Here is a 23505-nt window from a genome sequence, read left to right on the forward strand (position 1 = left end):
CGCACCCATCTGGACCTTCCTGCAAACTGCTATTCATTCATACCTTCTAGCAGGAATAATGCAGAAATGACATAGTCATAAGAATAGATGCTCCACAATTGTTTCATGAGGAATGCACGTGGCTACTAAAACAGACCTGTCAGGAGAGGTGATGGGTGCTCTTGTAGTTATGGCCCCCGGGTGTCTGTTCTGTGTCACCCGTAAGTGCCTGGGGAAGGAGACTGACTCCCTGTAACACATTGCATGTTATCTTTTTGATATACCTTTGTGACTCTGTATGGCAGAAGCCTTTATTCTTGGCGCCCTCATCCTTAGGATCCGTCAGATCCCCGCAATCTTGTGGTATGGAGCTAGAGTGCAGAATGTAGGATTGCACGTAGTACAAGAAGCATTTTGAAGGTGTTGAGAGAAGCCTTAATGCCTCCCCTGTAAAAGGCGCCCTGTGTTCTGTGCTGCGCTTGTGAATAGCGTTTTAGTCCGGGATGTGAAGTGAATGGCCTCGGCCTGGCGGCGTGCCACGCTCCCTATAAAGATTACTTTTCAGTCTCTGAAACCACAACTCCCAGACAGACAACGACCCATAGTGTCCCTCCCGTCTGCAGCATGAGTACCTGGGTTATGTCGTGAAGCCTACGGGCTGAGTAAGATCTGCCTTTTATAGTCTATTTTTTGCACGTAGCACGTTCTGAATTTTCGTTATATGGAAGATGTGGCGGTATACGCTCAGTATACACCTTCATGGCGTCTGGAGAACATATGAGATAAAAACAATTATGTGTGGTCAGGATATTAAAATCCCTCCTGTGGCTTACTTTCACACTTGTGGCAGAGTGATCCGGCAATCTGCATGCAAACGGACAGCATTTGTAGACGGATCCGGATGCACAAATGCATTGCAAGAACGGATCCGTCTCTCCAGATGTCATCCAGAGAAACTGATTATATATATATATATATATATATATATATAATTTTTTTTTTTTTCTTCAAATTTTTACTCATCTGCGTATGCGCAGACCCGAAGGACGGATCCGGGATTTTGGACGGAGATAATACTGCAGCATGCTGCGCTATTTCCTCCGTCCAAAACACCGTACAGTGACTGAACTGAAGACATCCTGATTCCTCCTGAACGGATTGCTCTCCATTCAAAATGCATTAGGATAAAACTGATCAGTTCTCTTCCGGTATTGAGCCCCTAGGATGGAACTCAGTGCCGGAAAAGAAAAATGCTAGTGTGAAAGTACCCTTATTCGGGTATTTCAGGCTATGGGCAGACATTGTGGCGTCCGGGCGATCTTGCGAGTAGGTAGTGGGGCGTTACCCAAGATGGTGCGGCCTTTGGCCACCACATGGGTGTGACCCTACAACGTCTGCCCGTTTGCACTTACATAGCGCTAACATATCTAAGTTCCCTATTAGCATGTCTTTGGAGTGTGAGAGTAAGGCCTCTTTCACACGGGCGTCATGTTTTTTTGCCCGGATAAGACGTGGGTGCGTTGTGGGAAAATGCGTGATTTTTCTGCGCAAGTGCAAAACATTGTAATGCATTTTGAACGCGTGTGAGAAAAATCGGCATGTTTGGTACCCAGACTGAAGTTCAGGTTTGGGTTCGGTGTTGTGTAGATTTTATTATTTTCCCTTATAACATGGTTATAAGGGAAAATAATAGCATTCTGAATACAGAATGCATAGTACAATAGGGCTGGAGGGGTTAAAAAAAAAAAAAAAAAAAGTTAACTTACCTGCTCCATAGCTGCCGGTCTCTGTTCAATCTTCGGGCAAAAGACCTGTGGTGACGTCACTATGCTCATCACATGGTCCAATCACATGGTTCATCACCATGGTGAGGGACCATGTGATGTGACGTCACCACAGGTCCTTAGCCGGCAGCTCAACATTACAGAAGACAGAGATCTGCAACTACACGATCAAGTGGACTCGATGAGTTAAATTTTTTTTATTTTTAACCCCTCCATCACTATTTTACTTTGCATTCTGTATTAAGAATGCTATTATTTATAAGGGAAAATAATACAGATCGGGTCCCCAGCCCGATCGTCACCTAGCAACCATGCGTTTAAAAAATCGGACCGCATCCGCACTTGCTTGCGGATGCTTGCGATTTTCACGCGGCCCCATTCACTCCTATGGGGCCTGCATTGCGTGAAAAACGCAGAATATAGAGCATGCTGCGATTTTCACGCGACGCACAAGTGATGCGTGAAAATCACCGCTCATGTGCACAGCCCCATAGAAATGAATGGGTCCGGATTCAGTGCGGGTGCAATGCGTTCACATCACGCTTTGAACCCGTGCGGAATACTCGCCCGTGTTAAAGGGGCCTAAGGGCTTGTGCACAGGAATGTATGTATTTTGCGGTCCGCAAAAAATTAGGGATGATGTCCGCGTGACATCCGTATTGCATCAGTTCTTTTTGTTTTGTGGCTCCGTTGTAACAGGTTCCATCTTTTTTGTGGAACGGCCATGCAGACATAAAGAAACGGAATGCACACTGAATAAATTTTTTTATTTTTTTGCGGACCCATTGAAGTGAATGGTTCCGCATAGGGGCTGCAAAAAAAACCTGAACCAGCACAGAAAAAAATAAGTTTGTGTGCATGAGCCCTAAACCGGAGAACCTGGAGAAGGAAAACCACACGGGGAGAACATACAAATTCCATGCAGATGATTTCCTTGGTTGGGTTAGAACCTAAGACCAGTGCTAAAGCCACCATGCTGCCCTTAAAGGGGTTGTCCGCTTTTTACTATTTACAATTCCTACGCACTTGAACAGACAGAGCTGTCCCATAGAAGTGAATGGGGAAGCCATACTTTCAGTGGTGAGCAATGTAATTACAAATATGGCATCCCTATTGACTCTTATGGGACTGCTCCTTCCTGTGCTCAGAGTCGTCTCATAGAAGTGAATGGGGACGCCATACTTGTAATTACACCTCCTCACCACTGCAACTGCTGCGACAAACAGATAACCATAGCAGAGAAGGCAGTGCTTGTGTCAGCGCTGCCTTCTCTTCAAACGGATGATTGGTGGGAGTGTCAGTTGTCGGACCCCCGCTGATCTGATATTGATGACCTATCCTGAGAATAAAAGTGGACAACCCCTTTAATATGGGATGTCGGACAGCGTGTAGCCCGCATGGCATTGTGGATTCTGGCTAGTGTTTCACCGAGTAGCCCTCATGTTGTCTTGGTCGAGGAGGCTTTTGGGTCCCCTCAGGCACCGGGGCCCGAGAGCAACTGCTACCTTTTAAAATCCCTGTAGCTCTGCGCCTAGTCTTGCGACACTTATTTGGGTAAAGAAAAGGCGGCTTGTGATCCTAGCAGCTACCTCCTCCGACAACGGGGCTATTGTCTGACAGGCATCAGTAGAAACACACCGGCATCAGACCGACACAGGCTGCTAGTGCTGCCACTATCGCACATGGGCATGCGAGGACTTAAAGGGGTATTACTGCTTCGTAATGAAAGCTTTATCCACTGTGTCGGGCAAGCCGTACATTTCTCCAATATACTGTCTGTATGAAATATGCAGGAGTAACTGTTTTCAGGATCTCTGCTTGCAGTCCTCTCATAGGAACAGTCATTGTTTACTTCCATAGGATAATAATCTGCCCTGTTATGTGGTGGACACACATGTACCGGTCTTTGCAGTTACTGGATCTGCCTGTGTGTAAGGCAAGATCTGGTCCAAAGGCTCCTGTTGATTGACAGTAAGCAGAGATCTTGAAAACCATTAAAAAAAAAAAACTGGTACAGTAAGTAGATTCCGAAAAAGTTTTCATTATACGAATAATGACCTTTGTTTGTTCAAACTGGAATAGCCTTTTAATCCCATTAGATATTAGGTAAAGTTCTAAATGGTGACCCCTAGTGGTGACTGGGTATATTTGGAATCTGTAGTATAGGGATTCATGCACATGACTAATATTCTATGTAGATGCGGTGGATCATTCCTCTTCATCCCTCGCACCTTCGCTTTAGTTTTGGCCAGATCTAGGAAGGTGTGCAGGTGTTTCTGCTGGGCCAGCTAAGCTGTGACCTAGTTACACGCTGGAATTGCTAGGCGATACAGCTGCAGGCCGGTGGCGTAATGCAAGCTGGTAATTAGATGGCGTTTGTGAAAGTAACGTGAAAGCATTTGCGCTAGGCGAGGACCTTAATTAAAGGGGTTTCTGGCCGGGAAGTTTATTTTAAACAAAGCCATTCCGCCACTTTCAACTAAATTTTTTATTTTTTTTTTGCCCGAAGTGGTGATGGGCTGAGAGGTCACATTTCCAGGAGTGGTGATGGGACAGATAGATACTTAAAAAAAAAAAAATATATATATATATAATTTTTTTTTTTTCTTTTTCTAATTTTACTATTTTAAGTCATCTTGCACATAAGTTTCCAATAAATGCCCGTGCTAGTTTTCTGTATCATTTAGAGGACCTATAACCTCCCCCGACATCTGTTTTTATTAACTTTTTTAAAATTTTTATTCCTCATGTAAAAACAATTCTGGAGCACCTCTTCATATGGCTCCGTGTTCCTTTATTATTCCTGCTAGAAGTTTATAGCATTTTGCAGTGAAGGTCCAGATGCGTGTTACCAGTTGGTCCCTGCACAGTCTGTCACAGTCCAATCAGTGCTGCCAGTGTTAGACTTTGCAGGGACACCCCCCCCCCCCCCCCAACCGCTAACACCCATATAGACCATTATTGCAAACTGCTAGTAATTTATTAGTTCAGTGGAATAATAGAGGAATGGCACAACACGGAGATATACGAGTAGATCCTGATGTGTCCGGAGAGATTACTGGACCTCACATGGTAATGGTGTATTTTATTTTCTAGGAATATTTGCATACCTCAACTACCATGTGCCTCGCACCAGGCGGGAAATCCTGGAGAGACTAATCAAAGGTCTCCAGAGATTGGAGTACAGAGGCTATGACTCTGCAGGTACGTGCCTTGGTTAATTTGTACACCCTTCTTTATATTACCGCTTTCATCTCAGTTGCCATTATAAATTATAATATATCTCACTTGGCATAACTAGCGTTATATTATAAAATATATGTAAATAGTTCACAGGATGGACAACAGTCCCTTTAAAGAGACCATTGCCGTGATGATGTATGCCGTCCAGTGAAGGCCGATATTTTACCACCATTAAAACTGGTGTAAAGGTGAACTGGCATAGCAACTGCCCATAGCAACCAATCGGATTCCACCTTTCAATTTTCAAAGCTCCTTTTGGAAAATTAAAGGATCAATTTGATCTATTGCTATGGGCAACTAAGCCAGTTTTACTTTGCACCAGTCTGGATAAATCCCCCTCAGCATTTTTTGTACATGTCCTCCATTTTGGAGTCGCTCCTCGTCCTTGGCTTCAAAAACTGCATAAAAAAACCTGAACATGGACCCCCAGCCTGAATTAGATTTTTATATATTTTTTTTTTTTTTTGCATGTTATGAGTTATAAAACACTGCTTTCAAAGTGAACCTGCACATCACTGGGAGTACATGTGACGAGATCAGAAATAGTCTGTCTCTACTTTAATATTGTCCTCAGGATAGGCTATCAATATCAAATCAGCGGGGGTCTGACCCCCAGCACCCCTCCGACCAGCTGTTCTGCAGTAGCGCCAGAGCTAAACGGCTCCGTCCATTGTGTAGTGGACAGGGATGGTTACTGCAGCCTTGCTCTCATTCACTTCAGCGGGAGCAGCTTCATTGACTACAAAAGTGGGCGGAGCTGTGAAGTTCTGAGGCTACTGCAGAACAGCTGATCAGAGTGGCGCGGTGTCGGAGCCCTGCTGATATGATATTAAAGTATCCTTTATAAAGGGATTTTCAAGACCTAACATAATCTTGTTTTCCGGGTGATGAGCATTCACATTATTGTGGATAATATAATCTACTTTTGTAAATTGGCCCCTCGTGGTTACGAGTCTGATATTAAGGCCAGGAATGTTCTTGTCTCGGAACGTTGGAGTCCATGTTTCCATTTGTCAGGTGACGGCACTGCATACAGAAGGGCTCTGAGACTGATGGCTGTTCACATTGTTCTTGTAGGTGTCGGAATTGATGGCGGCAATGAAAAGAACTGGGAGAACAATGCTGGCAAGATCGCGCTCATCAAGAAGAAGGGGAAAGTCAAGGCCTTGGATGATGAGATTAACAGTATGTAGATCCTTCATCATGCATGGTGGAGGGCCGAGGTCCTAAAAGTCACGGTGAAGACTTGGTCTTGGTGTTGAGCTCCAGAACGTGTATTCCAGTAGCACAGACCATATATGGTGTATCTATGCATGTGATGTGCATCTACCACCCAGGATCCTGGAATGTAGTGTGGACTCTCACCTTGGTCAACTGACCAGATAATCTGTATGGTGGTGTCCCTCTCGCTCCCGCATCAGCAGATTGTAGAGGCAGGAGTTAAAGGATAGTGGATGTTAGCAGCAGCTTATTCCCCTGTGCATTCCCAGCCAAGCCGAGTGGGAATGTGTATGTTGTGGGGGGGAAGGATACTGGCTGAACGAGCATCTAAACATGTATGTTCCTCTTTAATGTTCTGCACATTGTCTCCTGTGATGTGCCTAGGAGATGGTGACATGGCATCCTTACATAATCCATGCTGGCGAGTGGCCACCTACAGACTGTGGGCGAGAAGTTGCAGGGAGCAAACATCCCCTCTCCCCCCTAATGTACAAATCTGGACAATCCCTTTAAAACGAGTCAATTGTATACCCACACGGGGAGGTAATGTTCCTGTCCGGTGTACTCTGTCCCTTCATATTAATTTCTTCTCCGAATCTATGTAGTTGGGAATTGTGTAAGTTAGTCTCCTGGTGGTCCACAAAGTAGTGGTCACACATGACTTTAATAAGAGCCTTTCCTCCTTGTAGTACCCTATGCTTCATTTATTTTTATTTTTTTCAAGAAACATGAGTACCGGGGAGGGTGGGGGCTCGGGGGTAAGATGGCTGCTCCCTAGGGCCTTATGTAATTTCAGGCTAAATTCTGAGAATATGATATTTTTTTTATTCCCCCCCCCCCCCACCCCAGAAAAAATGAATTGATTAGCAGTAATCCTGTACGATGAGACCAGGTGGGTTAAAGTTAACCCTTGGAAACAAAATCCACTTATACTGCAGTTGTTAAAGGGTTACAGACCCCACTGTAGGCTGCAAACGTGGATGGACGTGCGATAGCGAGGCTTCTGCCGAGTCTCTTAATGATGTGAAACCTAACACGTATGCTTTTTGCTGGGCCCGAGGCCCGCGCTAGATATTTGTTTTCCAACAAAATCAGTTTCAGGAAAATGTCCCCACCCCACCCCCTACTAAGGCTTAGGGCCTGCCAGAGGATTTCATAATGGAATCAAGAGTTTTAAGTAAATCCAAATCAATGGACAATTTCCCGGAAATCACAATAAGCCACCCTCCTAATCCCCTTTTTGTGCCCCAACAAAGTAAGGCTGGCCCTTTACTGCCACCTCACAATAGTGATGCCCCTTAGCGCCACCCTAGACATTAATGATGCCCCTCAGACAATATGACCCTCTTAACATGAGGATGATCCCTTAAATGCCCCCCTCACACTATGAGGGCCCCCCTCCGCACTTAATGATGCCCTGTATTGTGTCCAGTTTAAATACCTACAACCGAAAAACCGAGTTTAAGGTGTCAAATTATGCTGGAATCCAGACCGACCCCCCCCCCCCCCCCCCCCCCCCCCATTACAATTCACTGGGGTCCATCAGGAATCCACTACGCAGTGGATTTAGCACAGCGTTGTGGCCTCAGTTATGACGTGTGTGAACAGACCCTAGGAAAGAGCAGTGTCGAATATTATTTTAATAGTTTGACTGAATAGAGAACCCCCGGGACTTGGTATAAAGCCCCCACCTCAATAACCACACTGTGGGTCATTTCCTATAACTGCAAATTAAAGCTCCTGATTGGAAGCAATCACAAGCCTTAGATGTGGCTATTTTACAAGGAGAACCTTTCCTCCCTCACATTATCACTAAAGGAAAGAAAAGAAACCGTACCCCCTGTGCTGGCAGAGGAATTCCTGCGCATTAGAAAATGCTAACACATGGCTGGATCCCCTGCACTGTAATAGTAACCTATACTTAACCCCCCCTTTCCTGCCTTCTGTTCTCCTTTCCATCCCCCCCCCCCCCCCCCCCCCCCGGTGACTCCAGGGAGATGGTAACAGATCATTTTGGTTAAATTAAAAACATTTGCTGTTCACAAACACCATGGCCTCACCGGGAAAGAAAGATCAGCGAGAAGCTTTATCTGTGGACCCCCTGGAAGGGATAGACCATTGCTATAATAGTAATTGGAAACTCTAGCTGCAATCGCACTACCAGTATAACATCTCAGCTATATTTATTTTATTTTTTTGCTGCTCGCATCTGTTTGTCCGTTTCACTGGCCCGCACATAGAACATGTTCCTATTCTTGTCCAGTTGCATACAAGCCTAGGACATTTTTCTACAGGGTTTAAAAAAAAAAAAAATGGTGGCATGCTCATGACCAGGCTCTGTTTTTTATTTTGGATCCACGGTTTGCAGACTGCAAAACGGATATGGTCGCGTACATGAGGCCTAAACTGGTTGTCCCATCTGGCATATTTGTGTCATATCTATATAGGATATGCCATAAATCTCCACCTCTGGGACCCGCTCCTATCTCCCGAACAGAGCGTGAAATGAATGGAGATCACATTGCACATGTGTGGCATCCTCTCCATTCACTGCCATGAGATCTCTGAAACTAGCCAAGTGAGCGCACACTCGGATGTTTTTGGAGGTCCCATAGTAATGACTGGAGGGTGGTCATGCATGCACTGCTTGTTCTCATTTTTACCCCATGGCCCTGTTCTGGACACAGGTGCACATCCCACTTCAGGCACCGGCTTCTATGAGACAGTTAAGGCATATTCCAGGGATCAGCAATGTTTGGCACTCCAGCTGTGGTGGAACTACGACTCCCAGTATGCACACTTGCTTGGCTGTTCTTTGAAGTGCCATAGAAGTAAATGGAGCATGCTGGGAATGGTAGTTTGACAACAGCTGGAGGGCCGGAGGATGCTGACCCCTGGCATAGCCTATCACTATTCAATAAACGTCCTAGATCGGAATACTCCTTTAATATAGTATTCATCATTGTTATCCTTCTATAAGCCGTGCCGCACAAGGTATTGTATAGTCATGATTCAGAATTTTCACGGCTTACTGATTCAGCTCTGAATATTTTCCTTTCTCTCCTTTTTTTTTGCAGAGCAAGATACGCTGGATCTAGATATTCAGTTTGAGGTTCACTTGGGAATTGCACACACCCGTTGGGCCACTCATGGAGAACCCAGCCCTACGAACAGTCACCCACAACGATCTGACAAAAACAACGGTATGTCACCTCAGCGTTCTAGATTGTGCTGTGAATTAGAAATAGAAAGTTGTACATCATGAGTTAGACTGCGTACAGATGGACAGACTCCATCCAAAGCCAACACAGGTTCTGACATTTTAATTATCGGGAGTATTGGAAAGCATATCTACTACAATTTTTGAACGGTGCATGTGGAGAATAGTCAGCGCCTAGCACTGCAAATGCAGTGTAACTTGTTTTGAGTGGACCACCCAACATGGCTTTGGAACTGATCTTCTAGGCCTAGGGGGTGGTTATATACTTGGTAGAAATGAAAATCTGCTGTTGTAAATCTTGTCAGGTAGGAGGTGGTCGTCTCAAGGAGGTGGAGATGGTGTTGGAGAGTCTTCACTCTACTAGTTTTTGCCCCTAAGGCCTGATTTATGAGACAATACTCGGTCCAGGAAATACAGCCCATGCGTCTGCTGCATCTCCTGGGCCGACTGCAGCTCCCCTAACCCCGATCTCGCTGCATCATAGTGATTTGATATAGTCCGTTCCTATCTGATTGCAAGTCTGTTGTACTGTACTTAAGTACAATAGACCCACAATCGGATAGGAACTAACTGTATCATAAATCACTGTGATGCAGTCAGTTCAGTCCAGGAGATGTGATTGACAGTCCACGTGCTGTATTTCACGGACCCAGCATGGTTGTGTGAATCGAGCTAAGGGTCCATTCACACGTCCGCAAAATGGATCCGTTCCGCAACGTTGCGGACCGGATCCGGACTCATTCATTTTCAATGGGGCCGGAAAAGATGCGGACAGCACATAGTGTGCTGTCCGCATCCGCACTTCCGTTCCGCAAAAAATAGAACATGTCCTATTCTTGTCCGCAGACACGGACAAGAAAAGGCATTTCTATTAAAGTGCCGGCCATGTGCGGTCCGCAAAATGCGGACCGCACATGGCCGGTGTCTGTTTTGCGGATCTGTAATTTGCGGATCGCAAAACGCTTGCGGACGTGTGAATGGCCCCCTAAAGGCGTTGTCAAGCTGTCAATATTGATGACCTGTTGTCAGGATAGGGGCGTCCGACTCCCGACATCCCAGCTGATCAGCCGTTTGAAGAGGAGGCTGCACTCCACGCGAGCACTACCTCCTCTTTATTACACTACCCTTCTCGGAAGTGCAGTGTAATACAAGCGAAGGGAGCGAGTACTTACACTATGCCGACCGCTCCACAAGAGACGAAACGTAGTGTAATGACGAGCATGGCGCACCGCCTCCTCTTCAAACAGCTGATAGCCGGGGGTGCCGGGAGTCAGACCCCCGGCAATCAGATATTGAAGACCTATCCTGACAATAGCTCGTTAATAATAACTTCTGGACAACCCCTTTAACTCTAAACCAACAGTTTATGCAATGCTGTGAAAGTATAACCTTTAACGTCCTTCATAGTTCTGCTGGTTGCTATTGAAAACCGTCAGACACACCTTACTGCCTATCTGTTACCGTAAAAGTCCCAGAAAGGAATGTGGTGTGATTTCAACTCTGAGGCCAGCAGAATAGTGAATGCAGCTCTGCAGTGCGACATGCTGTAATTCCGGATGAGTATGTAGTAATGCCATGTTTCTGTGCTGATTAGTTCTGTGTGTGGTGTTGATTGATGTGTAGGGTATAGACGTCCATGTCGTTTTTTTCACATCTGGGCTAATAATGTTTGGGGATTTATTGCTTCCAGTCATGCTACTTTCCCTCTCCCGTGTTTCCTGGCATCAATTACATGACATGCCTCCCTGTAGGAGTTAGCAGATGTGCAGAAGTGTGCAGTTTGTAGCATCAGGGCTTTCCTGAGGATTTGTGGCTGTCGTACATGAGGCTAACTGTTTGGGCTATCCTAAATGTACTGACATGTGGCCTCCAGATTTCTGCCGCTTCACATCATTCATCGCGGCGTGTTTTTCTGGAAATGACGTCTTTTTTTTTTCTCCCCCCTTCCTTCTAGAGTTCATCGTAATCCACAATGGCATCATCACCAACTACAAGGATCTGAAGAAGTTCTTGGTGAGTGCTAAGCCCTGCTGGGTCCAAGCATCTCTGGTGCCATGTCTCATGTTCATACTGACATGGTAGAGAATTAGAGGAGGACCCGTGACCCCTCCTGACATTTCTGTACTACTTGCATTCACCATTGCATAACAACTCTGTTAACATCTTTTAATTTGGTTCTATGTGGTGCTGTTCCTTTGTTATTCCTACTAGAAACTTCTAAATGAATTGCCAGCTGTGGGCAGTTAAAGGTTGAAATGGCTAAGGCTGCATTCACACGTCCGTGCTGTGTTGCGGATCCGCAACACACCCGCCCGGCATTCCTATAGAAATGCAGCTGCGGACAAGAATAGGACATGCTCTATCTTTTTGCGTAGCTGCGGACCCAAAGACCGGGACCGCTCTCCGCAAATGCGGATGCGGACAGCACACTGTGTGCTGTCCGCATCCATTCCGTCCCCATATAGAATGAATGGGTCCGCACCCGTTCCGCAAAATTGCGGAACGGATGCGGACCCATTTTGCGGACGTGTGAATGGAGCCTAATCCCAGGTAGTCTGACACTGATTGGATAGTGTCCGACTGTGCAGGGACACTCCGAATAGTAACGGCCATTTGGACTTTTACATACTGCTGGCAATTTATTAATAAACTTCTAGTAGGAGGAATGGCTTATAAGAATAGATGCTCCAGAGCTATTTCTTGGGAAATGCAAGTAGTTACTAAAACAGACATATCAGAAGAGGAGACGGGTCCTCTTATATCTAATTGACCCCCCCCTTTATATCTAAAATGAATGCAGGGCAAAATGTAGTAGCTGCCCTTGACAAATCATCCTTTTAAATTTTTTGTGTTAAATATATTTTAAGTGTATTTTTTTAAAATTATTATTTTCAATGTCCCTATTAAAAACAAGAATCTAAAACCCTGCCGTTTTCGCACTGGGCCCACAGCCTCATAGGGGCCACTTGTTTGTCTGTTCAGTTCACTTTTCATCACAAGCAGGATTACAGTGACAGATATCACCTCGCTATGTAGATAACCCAGACTCCACCATTCACAATAGGTTATCTCACAGCTTGTCTTTTCCCTCCTGACCTCTGCACAGGTCACAGAGCATGCCGAGAAAACCCACCGTAGAAGTAAATGAATTGCATCTGTGACTGCTGTAAAGCATCTCTCTAAATGCTGTTAATAATAATTAAATGAAATAAAAATAAAAACAGGTTAGAAAAAAAAGGCTATAGGTCACTATCTGGTTTTAAATGGGCGAAAAAAATTATAGGCGCCACATTCCCTTTAATTTTTCAGAAATGGATTGCCCCAAACAACTTTACTAGTCATATGCACCACTTCTCCTACCCCCTACCATAGAGAGCAGGTTTGAGGGGAAGGCTCCTATGTTATTTGAAGGCTCACATTTGCAGTGAGTTTGTAATTCTGCTAGTATGGTGTTATCAAGATTGACCATTTTCAAGCAGAAGCAAACCGGAAATAAGCATGCAGGGTAAGGCTACTTTCACACTCGCGTTTGGTGCGGATCCGTCATGTATCTGCACAGACGGATCCATTCAGATAACACAGCCGTCTGCATCTGTTCAGAACGGATCCCTTTGTATTATCTTTAACATAGCCAAGACGGATCCGTCTTGAACACCATTGAAAGTCAATGGAGGACGGATCCGTTTTCTATTGTGCCAGATTGTGTCATAGAAAACGGATCCGTCCCCATTGACTTACATTGTGTGCCAGGACGGATCCGTTTGGCTCAGTTTCGTCAGACGGACACAAACGCTTCAAGCAGCGTTTTGGTGTCAGCCTCCAAAGCAGAATGGAGACGGAACGGAGGCAAACTGAGCCAAACTGATGCATTCTGAGCGGATCCTTTTTCCATTCAGAATGCAAACTGATCTGTTTTGGACCTCTTGTGAGAGCCCTGAACGGATCTCGCAAACGGAAAGCCAAAACGCGAGTGTGAAAGTAGACTGACTGCAGAACCTGTGGATCTCTGGTCAGAGTAAGGTTTATGGCAGCATGTATTCTGTTCAGGCTGCCATGAAACAGGCAGGATCTGCAGACAGGGAAGAGGTGGAAAGCGGAGTTCAGTGCAACTGAGAAGCAAGGACTTAACAGTGGCATACTCGCCATGGAGGCAGACCATGCAGCTGCTGATGGTAACTGTATATGTTTCTGTGCACAGAGCTCCCCCTAGTGGTACCTGCAGGCAGACCGTTTTATCTTGTACCAAAAAAAGGTCATCCTATTTTTAAACGGTCAGAAATCTCACTGGGTGAGAAGGGGGCCCATAGTAAGTTTAGCTATGGGACTTTGATATTTGAGTACGCCCCTGCCTCTGAATACTCCCACCTGGGAAAATTGTAATTCACTGTCTATGCAGCCCATGAATAGTGACCCTAATCTGTGCAGTGATGTATTGCATTGGCATGGCCTCTTCATGGTGTTCTTATTGTTCGGCAGGAGAGCAAGGGCTACGAGTTTGAGTCTGAGACTGACACAGAAACCATTGCCAAACTTGCCAAGTACATGTATGACAATCGGGAGAATGATGGCATCAGCTTTGCCACCCTTGTGGAGCGAGTCATCCAGCAGCTGGTGAGTACAGCCACCAAATTCTGGAGCCCGACTGGTCAGTGGTGAATGAGGAGTTAATAATTATTTTCACCAGTTTAAGGGTTCTTTTACACGATGGCTGAGCAAGCATCAATGATCTAAAAGTCAATGAACTAAAATATTTTTTAAACATGGCCTGATGCATACTGAATGGGGCAGGATGATCATTACTTTGCTGGTCCGTCCTCCTGGGGAGACCTGCTGGTGACAGAAGGCAGGACATTTACATGGGGCAGTTTCCAAGCGTTCTTCCCAGCCGATAACACTGGGCATGCCCTTGTGACAAATGTTGTCCGGGCTCACCTATTTCCATCAGTTGTGTATAGAGCAAGCAGGACCAGGCGTGGTGGGTTTCAGTATCTTCAAACCTTTGTCCTGTAGACGATGGGTTCTGGGCTGGGTGACCATCATCATCTCCACAATTACAACTATCACAGGAGTTGTCACCCAGCTTTCCCATTCTCTGCCTAATTATGGCAGCCACTGATCAATTCATATTTGTGTAAAGTGAGACTTGCCATTCAGGGACAGCTGGAGGACCCCTACGGAGAAGCTGTAATGAGGATCATGAATGGTTTGATAGAGGGTGAAACTCCATACCTTGACTTCAGTTGTCTACTGATCTTCTGCACCTTCATTTTAACCCTGTCCTCTTGCCTTATCCAACAGGAAGGTGCCTTTGCTCTGGTATTTAAGAGTGTGCACTATTCCGGCCAGGCTGTTGGGACCAGGTAAGCCTGTGGGTTTATTGCATAGTTGGTCTACTTGTCATGCCTTTGTCATTCTAATGCTAATCGTGTAATTGCTTTATAGGAGGGGTAGCCCACTTTTGATGGGTATACGCAGCGAACACAAGCTTTCCACCGATCACATCCCAATCCTGTACCGCTCAGGTAATTATACATTGCTGAACCAGTGCCAGGCTGACCACACTATACAGGGGTCTACAGCCTTGACTATAGTCACCCAAGACCTGTGCCGCATCGGCAATAGTGATGTCACATGAACTTCCTTCGTGGGCACCATTGTCAACCCGGCTGCCTCTGAGTGTTCCAGAAGCAATATTGGAAAAAAAAAAAAATTCTTTGAATAACACCGAGGCCTGCCTTTTGCCAAGCGTGTCTAGACGTTGCTTCCTGTTGACCTGATGATATTTCTTTAACATCATTGAAACTTAAAGGGGTTCTCCAGTTTGGACAATCCTTTCTGGTTAGAGGGGTCCCTTGACTGGAAGCTTATCTCAAAGTGTCTCATTGCTGGGACCCCTATAAAGCAGCTGTAATCTGTGGGGAAAGATGGCAGTGTTTCCCTGCAGCGCCTCCACAGGGAAAACTAAGTATTGCACAATACGCATTAAAAGGGCTTTTCCTGTGGATAGGTCATCAGTATCTGATCAGTGGGAGTCCGACACCTGGGACCCCTGCCGATCAGCTGTTTGAGAAGGCACTTGCGCTTGCAGTGGGTCCACGGCCTTCTTGCAACTTTGCCTAGGCCAGTGACGTTGCGTTCATTGGTCACATGGCCTTGGCACAGCTCCGCCCCATGTAAGTGAATGGGCTGTGCTTTGAAACAAAGTGTACGGGGCTGTGCTTGGTGAGCTGAGAAGGGCGCAGCGTTACTGCGAGTGCCGGTTCCTTCTCAAGTAGCTCATTGACATCTGTACTGGGTGTCGGACCCCCACCGATCTAACGATCAGAAAAGAAAATCTATGAAAACCCCTTTAAATGCGATGCATTCTCCCCTCTATTTAGTCAGGGTGTATGAAAATGAGTTTTCTAAACTGGACATTCCCTTTAAGAACTGTGCCGGGCATATTGGGGGTGTGGGGATTGTTTAATTGTGTATTGTCCGTTTTAATTATTACTTATTGATCACCATTGATTTTCTGCAAATTGCTGTCCAGTTACAATCGCCATTGTGTCATTGTAACGTGATATTACCGCCCTCTGTCAGTCTGTGTTTCATGGCTGCGATCCTGGTCGGCGTACATGATGTATGCATTTCAGGGTGCTGCAATGCATAGTTTGCCTGTGTCTTTGACGTGTTGTCTGATTTCGTGCTGTCGCCTTTCTCATTGTCATTTTCAGTGTCACAAAGCAGCGATTATCCTCTAGAGGGAAGGTCCCTTGTACTGGATGAAGGTGCCCGTCCAGCCGCCTCGTATTACATTATATACCTTCTCTTAGAAAGAGACTATATTCATATAGTCGGTTTCTGGTACTGTTCTCCATACAGGTCCATCTAGGTGCCATCCCAGAAGTACATAATACAGCACTATATTCAATATAGACCTGCTGGCTTCACAACAACAAAAATCATAAAATCTTTACTCTGTGTGGTTATTTTTTTTAATTAATAATAACCAGATAAACCGTTATCACATAAAGGCCAAATGATTTCTAGTGCCTTGAGCAAAGAATCCAATGGATGCTTTGGGAAATTCACTTTTTGAACACTAGATGGTGCTGTTTACTGAGAAATTGAGTTTTATTCCCCATTTAGTCCAAAACGTTAGAAATGAACTGGAAATAACTGCCAGGAATTCTCCGTATAGATCCCAGCTACGCTCATCTGGGGACAGAAATCTGTCCCTAAAATCTGCATCTACATCAGAAAGCAACAGGTTGAAGTGTTTTAGGGAATTGCTGACTAGGCAGAGGACATATTACATAATCTAGATAGCGGAAACCGTACCAGAACACAAAAGCCAATGTTCCTTCTCTTTTCTATCCCTCTGGGGGCATGTCCAATCTGATGATGTTTCTTGTTCTTCATTGCTTACAGTTTAGGGTATTGCTGCACTGATGGAACAGCTGTTTATGGGGGTACTAATCCTATAATGCTATGGACTACAAGCCTTTATAACCCTGTCGTGGAATTGGCTATGCGGTCGGGCTTTGATCGCTTGGCATCCAGCTGGTACATTGTGGGTATAGTAATGAGTTTCCCACTATATGCCCCTTATCCATCCATAGAACGCCGCCCCTTCAAATTGTACAATTTTTATTGGCAAAATGGTCTAATGGATACCTTACCTGGGAGCCGTTCTGACGTCTAGCCCTATAAAACTATAATCCAGTTGTAGGTTGATTGTAACCCTTAATGCCACTGGCAGCCGATCTCTGCTAGTACCAGGCTGCCAGCTCTATACCCCATGTACCAGTCTCGGGTGGAAACCTTTACCACGACATAACTTGAATGCTTACTATAACCGACTCTGCTTTTTTTTTTTTCTGCTACATTTCTTCCAGTTGGGCTGAAACTAAGGACTCTTCTTGGCCTTCTCTTATGTTTTCTTCCTCCGCAAACACTAACAGAGAGAAAAACGGTCTTCTTTTCACTATTGCAGGCATGGAAAAGAAAGGGAGCTGCTCCCTGCCCAGAGTGGACACCACAACCTGCCTGTTCCCTGTGGATGAGAAAGCTGTGGAGTATTACTTTGCCTCCGACGCCAGGTCAGAGAAGTGTACAGTACAGTGTTATCACTGGGGGCTCCTTCTGTGCCAGTGATGCCATCTCTTTACCAATGGTAACTGCTACTACATGGTGCAGCCTGTGCATCTCCTCCAACGCTGCAATTGTTCATAAGCGCCAACTCTATGGTCCATGGGGCCACTATGGTTAAATGGGATCTCTCATATGGGAGGTTCAGCTGGCTTGTGATCATTTCAGATTTAGATTTTAATGTGACACCCTTTTGGGGATCCCTGAATAATAAGGTTTTATGTTAAAAAGCGCCCTAGTGGTGTTGGGTGGGGGCATTGTTCAGGCGACACTTGCTTACCCACACAATGCTTGTTTTGCAGCGCTGTCATTGAACACACCAACCGAGTGATCTATCTTGAAGATGACGACGTGGCTGCGGTCGTGGATGGACACCTCTCTATCCACCGCGTCAAGAGACGTGCGGGAGATCATGCAGCACGTGCCATTCAGACTCTGCAGATGGAGCTGCAGCAGATCATGAAGGGTAAGTGTCAGGCTCTGCGCTGTTTGGGTGAAGCGTCAAGGTTCTCCTACACTAGCCAGCTATCCCCCCCCCCCTTCCCATGCACTTACATGCTTGGCTCAGCAGAGTGTGCATGTCATCTCAATGGGGTAGATCAGGCATCCTCCAACTGCGGCCCTCCAGCTGTTGCAAAACTACAACGGGGAGTTGTAGTTTTACAACAGCTGGAGGGCCGCAGTTTGAAGATGCCTGGGGTACATTGTCAGACACCTCTGGTGGTAGCATGTACCCCATAAGAACATAAATCCACAGTATTCTATCCTGCTTTCCCCTGACATCCTCTGTTGGGTTATAGTTGGGAACCCCGCTATACGCATAAAATATTGACTGGTTTGGCTGACATTATTACTCTGACATGTACGGGTAACTTTAGGCTTGCAATTCAGAATTTACAAATTTAAGACTCCTAGGGACACATACCTGCTATTGATAACTTACAACCTAACGTAAGGGTTAAAGGGTTTCTACCACCAGATTTTCACCTATTTGGCTGTCTGACACTAGCGATCTGCTAGTGTCTGCTGTACCTAACCATGTTCATGTATCACCTTTGTCTGGAGCGGTTAAGCTTAAAAACGTAGTTTTATTGATATGCAAATGAGCCTCTAGGTGCTATGTGGGCGTCTTTTTCAGCACCTAGAAGCTCCGTCTACTCACTATTTCTGTCGCTCAGCGCGTCCCTCCAGCCCGCCCCTCTCCTCTAGATTGACAGCCTACTTCTCTCCATCTCTGCCAAATTCTCGCGCCTGCGGGAGCGGTCCGACAGTCACTGCGCTGAATACAGAAGCACACGGCGCAGGCGCGAGAATTCGGCCGAGATGGAGAGAAGTAGGCTGTCAATCTACAAGGAGAGGGGCGGGCTGGAGGGACGCGCTGAGCGGCAGAAATAGTGAGTAGACTGAGCCTCTAGGTGCTGAAAAGACGCCCCCATAGCACCTAGAGGCTCATTTGTATATCAATAAAACTACGTTTTTAAGCTTAACCGCTCCAGACAAAGGTGATACATGAACATGGTTAGGTACAGCAGACAGTAGCAGATCGCTAGTGTCAGACAGCCAAATAGGTTAAAATCTGGTGGTAGAAACCCTTTAAGAATGGTTACTGGTGACTTCAGTCTCTAGAATTGTCCTATAGAGCAAGTAGAGGATGAATGGGGATGATTTACGTATGGAGTCAGGTCCCCTCAAGAGGTGTGTCTTAAAGGGAACAATTATTTCTTACTCAAGAGGATCAGAAGAGGGCGAGATGTCCTCAGCCTATAAGACAAGAGGAGGGTAGGAGAGACTACTAGTGTGGAGGACAAGCAGGTATGCATTTATACGTCAGGACGAGCCGTGCGCGCAGCCCTTCATGCGTCTCTTGCAGAATCATGACTACTGCTTTACATTCTCTTGTTTTGATTGGCAGGAAACTTCAGTTCATTCATGCAGAAAGAAATCTTTGAGCAGCCGGAGTCAGTCGTCAATACAATGAGAGGACGCGTGAACTTTGACGACCTGACAGGTAAAACCAGCCGACTTGCTTTTCCGAGGCCTCTCGTATACTTACCTGTACCTGATCATCTAAGCTCAGTATGGTTAGAAAAACTGGTTTCCAGCTCATTATCCTAATCTTGGTGGCTTCCTTAATTACGTGAAGGATTTGCTATCAGGAGTACACAGATCTACAGGACATCCTCTTCATTATCTTGCTTGAAACCTAAGTACAATCTTCTGTTTTCCAGTGAATTTGGGAGGTTTGAAGGATCACCTTAAAGAAATCCAGAGATGCCGACGACTGATCCTCATTGCTTGCGGGACTAGTTACCATGCTGGAGTGGCTGTGAGTATCCATTCCTAGGACTAAACTTTCTAACTGTAAATTATTTTTACTGCATAGAATAGGAAACTGTAGGCAGGAGAGGATGACTGGCAGGGCAGGTTCCCTAGGTGCCAGGGAGCGCCCCAACAAGACAGTCTGCCTCGGCCCGGGTATTTTGCTGCAGGGGAAGGAATGCCTAGCTGTGATTCTCATGGAGTTGTGTAGTCTCTATTCACTTACCATCCCCCTTCACCCCATAAACGCAAATGGGGGTGTAATCAGTCTCCCTCTAGCACAGTAATCCAAGTTGGATTTGCAAGGGCACAGACAGTAGATTTATGATAATGATGATATTATTTATCACAGGGCCTATTAACCCCTCAATATGGCTGTAGTACAAGGGCCCAGTGCCTACATGGGTACCCCTGCACTTTTAACAAAAGGGCACACGTAGTTTCATGTACCTCGCAGTCCGGCCTCCTTTTCTAGCATACTTCTGAATCTCCCCATAGACATAATGATAAATCACCACAATCTGACTGTAAATGAACAAGTAATAATTGATGTAAGATCCTATAGGTTGTCTCATAGGTCACTGATAAACTTCATATGCGCAGAAATGGACTTGAAGAACTAAACAGAAAACCTGCCCTTGTCGCCATTCTCCAAGTAGCTCTCATTTTTCCTGAGCTCTGATCGGGTGACGTCCCTTTAACATCCCTTATCCCAATAGTAAATAATATTGAAATACTGGTAGGAATGGGTCTTCATGCCTACAAATATATAGACTAAAATAGGGTTAATGTTAGTTTGGTTTGTTGAAAATATTCCCCATTGGCAGCCGGATGAATTTTGCGGTCATTTTCCACCCTGCACTAATTCTTTCAATGCCACGTTCTGTAATGAGTGAGTGCTTTTCATATTTGATTTATAGCCTTCAGTGTCTGTATCCTGCGTGTGAAGTTTTCCTTTCCTTCAACGCTTTCCATGTATTTTTTTAATTTATTTTTCTACATGCAAATGCAATCATTCTCGTGATTAGCCCCTCAGGCTCTGTTCCTACTGACCTTACTGCGTGGTATACCGTATTTTCCGCCCTATAAGATGCAGTGGCCCATAAGACGCACCTAGGTTTTTGGGGAGGAAAATAAGAAAAAAATATTTTTAACTAAAAGGTGTGCTTTTGGTGGGTTTGGAACTAATGGTGGTCTGTGGATAGCACTATTACTGGGGCTCTGTGGATGACGGACACTGTTATGGGGGGATCTGTGGATGACTGACACTGTTACGGGGGGATCTGTGGGTGGCACTGTTATATATGTGCCATCCACAGACCTCCCCTATACTACACTGACTGCACCGCCCTGCCGCTATTGCCGGCTCCCAGCTCCTCCTCCCAGTCCCTCCCCCGCTCGCTCGTACATCGCAGCTTGCAATGTAAAACTGCCAGCATTCGCCCCATAAGACGCAGGGGCATTTTTCCTCGATTTTGGGGGGAGAAAAGGTGCGTCTTATGGGGCGAAAAAATACGGTAAATGCTTTGAACAGTTACCAACTGGCCCCTTTGACCTTTTAATGAGACACGGTTGAGGCTTATTTCACTTTGAACACCAGAATGGTGCAGAAGTAGTCATGCTGACGGAGGCGGATGGGTTCTGCTGGCACTTGGTGATGGTGGAGGATGCTGGAATAGTCTTTGCTGATAGTGTGCCTCCTCTTCCCACAGACTCGCCAGGTTTTAGAAGAGCTGACAGAGTTGCCAGTCATGGTGGAGCTTGCTAGTGACTTTTTGGACAGGAGCACCCCCGTCTTCAGAGATGATGTCTGCTTTTTCATTAGCCAGTCAGGTAAGTGGATCACTAATGTTGAATAATCTCTTTTTTTCACATCTACACATCAGAAGAATTCCCTGACATATACATATTCTTCTTTATAACTGTACAGTGGCCACGGCATACATTTTTGCAGTGGTTCACTCTTTGGGAAAGCACTTCCCTGTACTGTAAAAAAGTTATGCCTGTGCATATCGCCTTTCCAGCGCGTAGAAGGACCCTCTTGTTCCTCATCGTGCCTATGGCTGCATTTGACGTACGCACTGGGAGATACACTGAATGTGCTTGCATAACAAGATGTGACTAGCACCTTACCTTGCACGTGTCCAGATGTAAATGAAATTTTTGTTGCCCCCCCCCTAAAAGACCTATCTTTTGTAAAGCTGACCTCTGATTTGCAACCTATGGTTTCCACAGGAGAGACAGCGGACACCTTACTCGGCCTGCGGTATTGCAAGGATCGCGGTGCGCTGACTGTAGGCATTACCAACACTGTTGGCAGTTCCATCTCCCGAGAGACAGATTGCGGGGTTCACATTAATGCCGGACCTGAGATCGGCGTGGCCAGCACAAAGGTGAGCACTGACCTGGAGATGGTGGAGTTACCTTAGCTGGAGAGCAACTGCTTGTATCATCCAGATGGCATAATTGTGACATATTGCATCTTTTCATATTTAAAGTGGAAGGTCTGTGACCCATCCTGGGGAAGGTAGCCCTGCATTTAATCTGTAGTGTGGTCGGTGACTACTGATTTAGGAGCTGTTGGACACAGGATCTATATGCATCGTCCGCCATACATTGAAGTGATCGGGACGATGTGTACATTTTACATAATCTCATGCATGTAGTGTAAAGCCAGTGCTGTCTCTTTCCAGGCGTACACCAGCCAGTTTGTGGCACTTATCATGTTTGCACTCATGCTTTGTGATGACCGCATATCTGTGCAGGACAGACGTAAGGAAATTCTGAACGGTCTGAAGAGGTTACCAGGTAAGATAATCCCTCATATATTCGATGTTCCATTATGTAGTAATGGCGTCTAGCTCTCAGGTGGGAAGTCCAATGACCAACTTCACACCCTTCAAATACCTTGGAAAAAAAAGTTTGATCCAGCGAGTAAAATCAGCAATATCTTTATTTCTTCATGTCCATAATATAAATACAATATCCCTCCTTTTGAGACATAACTGACGCGTTTCAACCTGTTCAGGTCTTTGTCATAGAATGACTAATTCGTAATAATCTGGGTAATCTGTCTATGGTTTCCCCATCAATCGGCTGTGATTTTTGGAGGAACCTGGCAGTACATGCCCCTGCAGCACCATCATAGGGGAAATCAAGCATTACAATTTCCTTAAATAATCAATGGTTTCCTCCAGACCAAGAAATGTAGCTAGTAGATAAGGGTCCCATATGAACCCTTTCCTAATAGGGCATTAAAAAATTGGTTTTCTAAATCCGAAAACCTTTTTTAAAGGGAACCTGTCACCGGGATTTTGTGTATAGAGCTGAGGACATGGGTTGCTAGATGGTCCCTAGCACATCCGCAATACCCAGTCCCCATAGCTCTGTGTGCTTTTATTGTGTAAAAAAAACCCGATTTGATACATATGGAAAATAACCTGAGATGTGTCCTGTCCCTGACTCATCTCACATACAGGACTCCTCTCAGGTTAATTTGCATATGTATCAAATCGTTTTTTTTTTTTTACACCATAAAAGCACACAGAGCTATGGGGACTGGGTATTGCGGATGTGCTAGCAACCATCTAGCAACCATGTCCTCAG

General features: G+C 45.5%; 1 protein-coding gene across 3 annotated transcripts in view; it reads left to right on the top strand.

Moving 5' to 3' along the window:
* GFPT1 (glutamine--fructose-6-phosphate transaminase 1) overlaps positions 1-23505 on the top strand; it is a 49816-nt gene that overhangs the window by 12631 nt on the left and 13680 nt on the right. For 2 of the 3 annotated variants that reach the window (XR_005775639.1, XM_040414451.1), the window contains exons 2-16: positions 4860-4967; positions 6084-6191; positions 9305-9430; positions 11402-11460; positions 13924-14058; positions 14746-14807; positions 14890-14969; positions 16164-16217; positions 17426-17531; positions 17883-18046; positions 19493-19588; positions 19809-19906; positions 21612-21732; positions 22135-22292; positions 22593-22707. Coding sequence is in view for 2 of the 3 variants with exons in the window: in XM_040414451.1 (XP_040270385.1) it covers positions 4860-4967; positions 6084-6191; positions 9305-9430; positions 11402-11460; positions 13924-14058; positions 14746-14807; positions 14890-14969; positions 16164-16217; positions 17426-17531; positions 17883-18046; positions 19493-19588; positions 19809-19906; positions 21612-21732; positions 22135-22292; positions 22593-22707 (1590 nt within the window). In the remaining variant the exon portion in view is untranslated. The remainder of the gene's footprint in view (positions 1-4859; positions 4968-6083; positions 6192-9304; positions 9431-11401; positions 11461-13923; positions 14059-14745; positions 14808-14889; positions 14970-16163; positions 16218-17425; positions 17532-17882; positions 18047-19492; positions 19589-19808; positions 19907-21611; positions 21733-22134; positions 22293-22592; positions 22708-23505) is intronic. The other variant, XM_040414452.1, reaches the window with a different exon arrangement.

The sequence above is a fragment of the Bufo bufo genome, chromosome 1 (genome assembly GCF_905171765.1).
Source record: "Bufo bufo chromosome 1, aBufBuf1.1, whole genome shotgun sequence".
NCBI lineage: Eukaryota > Metazoa > Chordata > Amphibia > Anura > Bufonidae > Bufo > Bufo bufo.